This window comes from Argentina silus (assembly GCF_951799395.1).
Source record: "Argentina silus genome assembly, chromosome: 15".
Taxonomy (NCBI): domain Eukaryota; kingdom Metazoa; phylum Chordata; class Actinopteri; order Argentiniformes; family Argentinidae; genus Argentina; species Argentina silus.
The window spans coordinates 7,659,195-7,669,194 of record NC_139669.1 but is presented as its reverse complement, the minus strand read 5'-3'; the positions used below and the strand labels follow the sequence as shown (position 1 = coordinate 7,669,194).

Here is a 10,000-nt window from a genome sequence, read left to right as displayed (position 1 = left end):
TGCCTGGAACGGAATGAGGAATGGTATCCGACTGTTGGACACCATTCTTCATTTCATTCCATGCATTACAATGAGCCCCGTCCTCCGATTTCCACCTCCACCAGCCTCCCCTGGTATGTATTCATTGTTTGTCTTTAAACAGTGTACTTTATATTTGTTTCAGGCAGCTTTGGAGACAGCGGTTTCCTGACAGTCATAGTAAAGAGGGTCCTTACAACCCATTTTAATTTCTGTAAAGCATAATCAAGTCCATAACATCATTCCTTCATTGAGAGTGCTTTATAACATGGTTATGCTATGGCTCAGTGAAATTGATGCACGATTTTTAAACTAAAAGCAATTTTGTTTTTGTTTGATTTACTGGCACTGCCTGGCGCTAGCATTTACATTGGGGATTGGGAATTGTACCGCAACAACTGGAATATTATATTGTTGAGGCAGACTTCTGAAAACATAATATTTCACCCTGTCACCTGTTGCCTGTTGCATACTCATTAAAAAAGAAACACTGACTATATCTTGTGATATATTGATGGATTGACAGACAGACAGAGACAGAGAGACAGACAGACTCAGACAGACAAACAGACAGTCAGGCAGACAGACTCAGACAGACAGACAGACAGACAGACAAACAGAGACAGACTCAGACAGACAGATAGACAGACAGACAAACACAGACAGACAGACAGTCAGACAGACAGACACACAGACACACAGAGACAGTCAGACAGACAGACAGACTCAGACAGACAGACAGAGACAGACAGAGACAGTCAGACAGACAGACAGACAGACAGACAGACCGACAGACCGACAAGACAGACAGACAGAAAGCACTGTTGGCATCATGTCATCAGGTCATTTTTGTTTGTGTTTTCTTTGCCAATTGCACATAGAAATCCCTCTGTAATACTTTAATGCGGAATGGAGCTGTGAAACAGCTGTTGATGCGAGCCTGTTACTAATCTGGTCTCAAGTGCTAAAGTGCATCACCATGGCCACAGGATCACGATGCTGAATCCCTTGACACAAGCATAACGTTTTTATGCACTTACTGTCATAATCGTGGTAATTCAAGGCTACTAGTCACAGTAACACACACACACACACACACACACACACACACACACACACACACACTAAAACTATACCAGCTGGGTGGTCTCCCCATGCCTACTCTCCTTTGGCTCTGTCCATACTATAGTATACAGTAAACTATGTGTCATTTCTCATAATGCCTAAGGATTACTAGATCCTCTCCCCACACACAGACACACACACACACACACACACACACACACACACAAACGTGTGTGTAGACACACACACACACGAGTGCACACGCACACACACACACACACACACACACACACACACACACACACAAACGTGTGTGTAGACACACACACACATGAGTGCACACGCACACACACACACACATGTGTGCACACACAAGCATGCACCCACACACACACGTAGGCACACACACACACGTGTGCACAGAAACCCACACGCACACACACACACACACACACACACACACACACACACACACACGTGTGTGTCATGCTGTGAGCCCCTAAGAGCCATGAGAGAGTGCAGTATGGGGAGAGGATGTTTAGTTTCTTATTCTCATGGAACGTCACAGGGGCTAAAAGCTTTGAGTCGCTCCCTGTGTGTTTGTGGGGATGTGGGATGTGGCTGTTTACATGGGCTTGCGCGGTAAGCTTGTATAAATAGCACCTCCACCAGCCGCTGAGGCTGCGCCCTCGTCAGAAGAGAGGCACCCAAAACCGAAAGGCTTTCATGTGCAAATGGGGCGGTTTGAAATAAACATGCAACTCTGCTCATGCACAATAAAGGCGCTGCATTAAGAATTTATTTTTTTTGCGGCGCTGAAAAAAGCAATCTTTGTTTCCCTTCTTCTTCCTCTTCTTCTTCTAGTTTTTCTTATTTTTCTTTCCTTTATGCCGGTACCATCTTTTCAATCATTCAGAGGCTCTGAAATGATGAAATGCAGCCCATTAAAATGCTGAATCATACTGGCTTTGGTGTATTGATGAAACAGATTTGGGAGGTGAAGGCGTTTGCAGAATCCCAGCCGTACACCGTTAGTCTCCGGTACCGGTCTATCCGCTCCCAGCTCAGATCCACACCCAAGGATGCAAAAAACATTTGGAATCAATATTTTTAGTCTCATCAGATTTGATTACTTTACAAGGCATTTATTATGTTTTATTACGTTGGGTAACATTAACATGTCCCCTGCAACTCTTCCCCAGGTCGTTGCTGTAAAAGAGAACATGTTCTCAGTCAACTTACCTGGTAAAATAAGAAAAATAAAATAAAAAAATAATAATTCAGTCAAACCTTTCCTTATCAATCAGGTGACTACGGATCAGTGGGTTTGTAAAAAGAAAGCAAAAGAAAAAAAAAAAAAAAGTCATTTCTAATCAACAGACAGTGAACAGCATCGAGCTTAACGAGCAACCGCGTTACCACGGCAACGGCTACGCTGACCCGAGTCAGGATTCACAATAGCGATGTTGGAATGATGAACCATTGGTAAAATAAATGATGTGGGCATCATCGGCTTGGACACGTTTTTTTACGGTGACCTTACGACCTTTGACCTCTCCTTCTAGGTTGTCCGTTACGCTGTCCTGCCCCCTGGACCTGACCCTGTTTCCCATGGATACGCAGCGCTGCAAGATGCAGCTGGAGAGCTGTGAGTAACCTGGAGTGGGAACACACTCTGACACGTGTGTGTGTGTGTGTGTGTGTGTGTGTGTGTGTGTGTGTGTGTGTGTGTGTCCATCAACGGTTGGTTCAGACTGGATTTTGACATCTGGAAGCTTATATTGGCACTGCCTGTTCTTGTCAGAGGTATCATGACAGAGAGAGAGACAGAGAGAGAGAGAGAGAGAGGGAGAGAGAGAGAGGGAGAGAGAGAGGGAGAGAGAGAGAGAGAGAGAGAGAGAGGGAGAGAGACAGATAGAGAGAGAGAGGGAGAGGGAGAGAGAGAGAGCTTATAGTCAAACTGGGTTCATTTACAGACACATTGTCAGTGTTGTTTAGTAACTAATCCCAATGGTAAATGTTTGGGAAAGTGGATTGGCTCTTCATCTTTCAGACTTGTTAGGAAGCAACACTGAACACAAGTAATTGAGCTTGACTGCAAAAATGGCATCTTATTTACAGAGTTGAATTGATAGTGAAATGAGAATGTTGAATGTTGAAACCACACATAGAGCTAGAGTGTGATGACCATGTCATGAGGGTGCTCTCTACAGAAGGGTCATCACATCACCTACTTTATTAACATGTTTGTATAATGTGTGAACTGTCAACCCGTCTGCCTCTCCTCTCTAGTTGGCTAGACCACCGACAAACTGTTTGTGTGTGTGTGTGTGTGTGTGTGTGTGTGTGTGTGTGTGCGTGTGTGCGTGTGTGTGTGTGTGTGTGTGTGTGAACCCATCTGCCTCTCCTCTCTAGTTGGCTAGGCCACTGACAAACTGTTTTGTGTGTGTGTGTGTGTGTGTGTGTGTGTGTGTGTGTGTGTGTGTGTGTGTGTGAACCCTCTCCTCTCTAGTTGGCTACACGACAGACGACTTGCGCTTCATGTGGCAGTCAGGTGACCCAGTTCAGATGGAGGAGATCGTCCTGCCGCTGTTCGACATCAAACAGGAGGACATCGAGTACGGCAACTGCACCAAGTTCTACTCAGGAACAGGTATGGTCCAGCACACTCTCCACAGGCTGACACTGCCTGAGTCACGTTAAAGTGATGTAGTCGCGTGTTTGAGCTTTAAGAAAGTGAGAAATGGCCATGATAAATTGGTACACTCTTAGAAAATAGGGTTCGAAAAGGTTCATTCTTCATTCATTGAACCCTTTTGGGTTAGACGTAGACCCCTTTTTTGGGTTCCATGTAGGACCCTTTTCACAGAAGCACATTGGCGCATATTGACGTTTTCATGTTCAGTGTGGCCAGCGGCGGCAGCGATGGGCGAAGCGACACGCCTGACCTTTAACTGTATTGATTTAGCCAACTTCTTCTGGCCGTTGTGCAGTACTTCATTTCAGCGAAAAGGCACAGGAGGCGGCGTTTTATCGTAAACAAACACAGCTGAGGGGCGTTGTTAGGCCTTGTTCTGATCAAGCCGCTGTAGAAAGCTCTTCAGTTCAGTATATATACTGTACCAAATGTTATGGTTATGAGTATGGTTTCAACATGACATTAAAAGACCATTAGGCCAGCTTTCATCTATTGTGCCTCAGGCTTGCAGTACATAATGCAATATGTGACATGTAATATATGACATGTATAGCACTACTCTACTATGTCCTGCAGTGAAACATGGTAATCACTGTCTTGTGTTTTCCCCTCATTATCATTATTATTAATGTAGAATATGCTTTGCTGTGCTATGCTAAGTTAAATTGAACTTCCATAAAGGCTCTGCCTTGAATTCAGCATTGGCTGCATTATTGATAGTAAAATAACAAATTAGCACCAGAGAGAAATCTTTTGAACCAATGAGCTAGCAGTGTCTTGATGAAGCGTTGCGATTGACTTCCAGCCTTGGAGAACTAAATGAGGTTGGCTGGAACAATGTGTGGCCCTGGGTCTGCCTTTTATCTGTCCGTTAGTTATTCTCTGTGTATTGAAATGTTTACGTAGCTCGACAGGAACATGAGGAGGATATCGGCCTGGCTCTCTCATTACACTTGGTTGTAGACTCCAAAGAAACTCTAAAACATGCACAATGTCCCAGGTTTCAGATCTGTGAAGATCTATTTAATGCTGCTTTGTACAACAGTATCTCCAGGCTTGACTAATGAGAAGAAGAGTGCATGTGCGGTATTGTGTGCATTTGCGTGTTTGATACCACTCCTCATTCTATTACATGCCATTACAATGAGCCCGTCCTCCGATTTCTACCTCCACCAGCCTCCCCTGATGTAGCTAAATACAGTGTAGCTTGACTGTAGCTTACGCGTAGCCCAAAAGTATTGTTTCTTTCCACCTTTCCTGCACTGCTTTGCTGGGCCTCCCGGTTAGCTTAGCGTAGCCCTGAGGTATTGAAACTGTAGTAGGTCACGGTTCGCTTAAGTACTTAGGCTCTTTCCTCACCTGCCAATGCTAACTGCTAATGCTAAAAACAAAGCATTGAGTGTGATTCAATGCAGCACCGCGCTGCTAGCGAAGGCTGACATAGTTATTCTCAGCGCTAACACGACCCCGATGCTCTCACATGGTGGGGTGGGGAGGTGTGTGTGTGTGTGTGTGTGTGTGTGTGTGTGTGTGGGGGGGGGGGGGTTACAGCTGGCAGCGTTGCAGTCTTTGAACAGGTTAGCATGGCACGCGGGTTGGGGGGGGGGGCACAGGGACACAGCTGGCAGAGGGACAGACTTTTAACATGTTGTCATGTCAGGGGATGGGGGGGGCACAGCTGGCAGTGAAGCAGCCTTTTTTCAGGTTGCCATGGCGACTCTGCAAGGCACCGATTCAAGCCCGTTCTCTGACACAGCACCCAATCACCCCCCCCCCCCCTCCCACCCCCCCCACCCCCCATCCCCCCTCCAGCAGCTTGCCACGCTTCCACACCGTCTGACTCCCAATCCTTCTCTCTCTGAAGAATGCATCAACTCATTCTCTCCCACTCACGGAATTTAAAGCACCAGATTGGTGTCATGAATACAGTGGGCCATCACACGGCCCGTTGCTTACACCTATCCAACGCTTTTAAATCCGTCAGGGGGAGTAAACGGATTAGAACTCGGTCACAGTGTCTAAAACAACCAGAGAGAAGTTTTCAGTTTTAATAAAGTAACTCCCAGCAGACAGACAAGGGATTTGGGAGACAAAAATGAAACAGTGTCCTGGGAGGTAAGATTTGCTGGTTATTCATACAAAGCCAATTAAACAAGGAGTGTATTAGCAGCCACAGAGACAGAACGAAAGCTGGCCCGGGGTGATTCAACCTGCTCTGGTCCCTGCTGCTCTGCTTGGGAGAACTCTGAGTGGAATTCTGGGTAAAGACTGTGGAACTCTGGGTGAAGACTATGGAACTCTGGGTAAAGACTATGGAACTCTGGGTAAAGACTGGAACACCTACCTAAAGTTGTTCACAGTCCCAATGTTGCTCAATGGAACCCAACAGTGATAGAATTATAGTTTACCTCCAATGTTGTTATTGTTTTGCATATTGAGGATTCATGTGTGTGTGTGTGTGTGTGTGTGTGTGTGTGTGTGTGTGTGTGTGTGTGTGTGTGTGTGTTCTCCAGGTTACTACACCTGTGTGGAGGTGATCTTCACTCTGCGGAGGCAGGTGGGCTTCTACATGATGGGCGTGTACGCCCCCACCCTGCTCATCGTGGTCCTCTCTTGGCTCTCCTTCTGGATCAATCCTGACGCCAGCGCTGCCCGGGTCCCTCTGGGTACACACACACACGCACACACACACACACACACACACACACACACACACACACACACACACACATTTACTGGCCAATAAGGGTCCCTGGAAATGCTGTGTTAACCGGCCCTGGTCATCTGTCATTCCTCTGTCTCTCTAACATGTTAGTGATACAGTTGAGCTTCAGCATGACTCAGCCTGTTCATCAGCATGGACTGACTCAGCCTGTCTATCAACATGGATACAGCTGTGTGAGTCTCCATCACCATGGACACAGCTGTGTGAGTCTCCATCACCATGGACACAGCTGTGTGTGTCTCCATCACACCACTGTCCGTCTGTCACCCACGTGTCCTCTGCCCCACAGCTGCCATCTGCCCAGGGACCAAGATATTCCTGGATCCATCCATCCATCCATCCATCCATCCATCCATCCATCCATCCATCCATCCATCCATCCATCCATCCATCCATCCATCCATTCATTCATTACTATTCCTCTCCCTCTCCTCCATCTCCTCCTCCTCCTCCTCCCTCTCTCCGTTTCCGCACCAGCTGTTCATCTCCATCTCCACCCCATCCCTCCATCCGTCCTGCGGCAGGCCACCTCGTGACTCCTCCGTAAATGAGATCACCGCAGGTCAGTCAGCGCCCATATGTGACCGGCGACATTCATGGCACTCATCCACCAGTGTATGTGTGTGTGTGTGTGTGTGTGTGTGTGTGTGTGTGTGTGTGTGTGTGTGTGTGTGTGTGTGTGTATGTGTGGGCGCATGCATCATGTGTGTGTGTAGTAGTGTGTATTTCTATTGTGTGTGTGTGTGTGTGTGTATGTGTGCATGCCTGCATGCGTGCGTGCATGAATATGTGCGTGCCTGCATGTGTGCGTGTGTATGTGTGTGTATGTCTGTGTTTCCATGTCTGTATTCGTCAGCATCAATCTCTCATTTTATTCAGACTATAAAGCTCCTCACCGGGGGCAGACTGTTCTCAAACAAACCATTTCTCTGTTTCAACACAGCCGACACCCTTCTCTCTGTCTGTGTTATGTAAAGCAGAGCAGCCATGCTGTGAGTAAAGGCTTTGGGAACTCGGTGGACTGGATAGGGTTTGATAATCGTCTGAAATAAGGATAAACGTTTTTATTTAGAGATGTGGACTCTTATATAAGAGCGTAGTTGAGTTGTCCAGATGAGTTGTCTGGTTTTCGTAATTGGGTTCTTGTTGTATCCCTGTGTGTGTGTGTGTGTGTGTGTGTGTGTGTGTGTGTGTGTGTGTGTGTATGAATGCAGGATTAGTGTGTATCCCTGTCTGCCTGTCTGTCTGTCTGTCTGTCTGTCTGTGTGTCTGCCTGCCTGTCCCTCTGTGTCTGCCTGTCTGTCTGTGTGTGTGTGTGTGTCTGTCTGTCTGTCTGTCTGTCTGTCTGTCTGTCTGTCTGTCTGTCTGTCTGTCTGTCTGTGTATGAAGCCAGGGATCTATTACTGTCGTATAGTAAAGTAGGTTATTTATAATCTGTTTATTTAACTAGTTAGTTGTAGTTCCTGGTCTTAGTTAGTTGTAGTTCCTGGTCTTAGTTGTAGTTCCTAGTCCTAGTCTTAGTTAGTTGTAGTTCCTGGTCTTAGTTAGTTGTAGTTCCTAGTCTTCCAGGTAATGAGGCATCTGTAGAGAAGGCAAGAATGAAAAGCAGCACACACTGTTGCCCTCATAAGACTGGAGTTGAACATCCCTGCTGTTCCTCTGCACAGTATGATCATCACGGCCCTGTTCTAACAATCACTGATGGACACGTTCCACCTTGAGATATGACGACATCCTTCCAACTTTAATGCAAGTCATGGAGTGATCTCAGTGGGAACCTCAGAAACTCAGAACTTTGAGGTCCGGTGTTTCTGTTCTGTCCGTGGGTGTAAAGTCAAGGTTCTTCCCAGAGGCCTAATTAGCCTCATCACTGTCAGCATGATCAGCACTCAGCTCTGTTTTACCTCTGTTGATGCCTCATTGACAAGGTGACTCCCCCCCTCCCGCCCTCCCTCCTTCCCTCCTCTCCCTCCCTCAATCTCCTCCTTCCTTCCCTCGTCTTCTATTCTCTGCTTTCTTCCCTCCCTCCCTCCTCTCCCTCTCTCTCCTTACTTCCCTCCCCCTCCCTACCTTCCTCCTCTACCCCCTCTTCCCCCCACCCTTCCTCTCCCTCCCTCCCCTATAGGCATCCTGTCTGTGCTCTCCCTGTCCTCTGAGTGCACATCCCTGGCTACGGAGCTGCCCAAAGTGTCCTACGTCAAGGCCATCGACATCTGGCTCATCGCCTGCCTGCTGTTCGGCTTCGCCTCGCTGGTGGAGTACGCCGTGGTCCAGGTGAGAGGGACACAGCTAGCGGAGTTCACACCGCTTTTACTGTACACCGAACGCCATTTCGCGCCTGTTTAGCATTCTGTTCATTCACCCAAGTGTTTGGATTCTAGTTCTAATTCTCGAACTTAGCTCTGAGCTAGCTTTGTTTAGAATTCTGAAAATGCTGTGAACTGCCATTGGTCAGGATTGATTAGGAGGTGTTAAAATGGCTGCCAGGGCGTTACGTGGTGTCATCTAAATGCATCATCGTCATGCTGTTGGGCGGAGCCTCAGAAGGCCAAGCTGAGTGTGTGTGACTGTGGTTCAGGTGATGCTGAACAGCCCCAAGCGCATTGAGGAAGAGAAGGCTAAGATGGCGGCCAAGGAGAAGGTGGAGGGGAAAACCCCGGCCAAGACGCTGAACGGGACCGGAGGGACGCCCATGCACGTCAGCACACTGCAGGTGAGAGGGGTGGTGTGTGTGTACTGTGTGTGTGTGTGTGTGTGTGTGTGTGTGTGTGTGTGTGTGTGTACAGTGTGTGTGTGTACTGTGTGTGTGTGTGTGTGTGTGTGTGTGTGTGTGTGTGTGTGTGTGTGTGTGCACTGTGTGTGTATGTGTGTGTGTGCGTGGATTGAGGTCAATTCTGTTTTTTTTTAAAAATATCAAAAAATAATGAGCACTTAGCAATTCATGAATTTCATAGCCACTCATCTTCTGAATCTACTTAGTCAAAGTAAAATTGACCCCCAACTCCCTTGAGTATGTCTTACTTACTGTGTGTGTGTGTGTGTGTGTGCGGGTGGGCATTAATGCGCGTGTATGCGTGTGTGTGTATGCACGCGAGTGTGCGTGTGTGTGTGTGTTATCTCCCAGACCACTCTCCTCACATTTAGTTGAATAAGGAATGGTTAACCTTGCATATATCCCCCGGCATGAAGAGAGGGAAGCAGAGATGTAATCTAAATGCAAAATAGGGACGATCCAATCATTAATAATTGGTATCATCTCTTGCCCTCTTGGCTTGCATGGATACAGCTTGACACTCACGTTCTGTACAGATTTGGTTTGCAGAATGTTCCCTGAGTCTTTCAATTGCGCATTTAATTGAAATTAATTTTCATTTAAATGTATGTTAGTCGAAACCGTGCAACAGGGAATCCGGAAGAAGATTACATTATTCCACCGAGATCAAATGCGTTTCCTCATCACAACTACATCAAATGAGCTGAGCTTTAATGAGCTT

General features: G+C 46.9%; 1 protein-coding gene across 1 annotated transcript in view; it reads left to right on the top strand.

The window, feature by feature from the left end:
• Positions 1-10,000, top strand: part of glrbb (glycine receptor, beta b) — a gene marked incomplete at both ends in the record, with an annotated part of 18,746 nt that overhangs the window by 6,868 nt on the left and 1,878 nt on the right. The window contains 5 exons of the mRNA XM_083685521.1: positions 2,649-2,731; positions 3,596-3,736; positions 6,295-6,447; positions 8,632-8,780; positions 9,085-9,219. Of these exons, the coding sequence (XP_083541647.1) occupies positions 2,649-2,731; positions 3,596-3,736; positions 6,295-6,447; positions 8,632-8,780; positions 9,085-9,219 (661 nt within the window). The remainder of the gene's footprint in view (positions 1-2,648; positions 2,732-3,595; positions 3,737-6,294; positions 6,448-8,631; positions 8,781-9,084; positions 9,220-10,000) is intronic.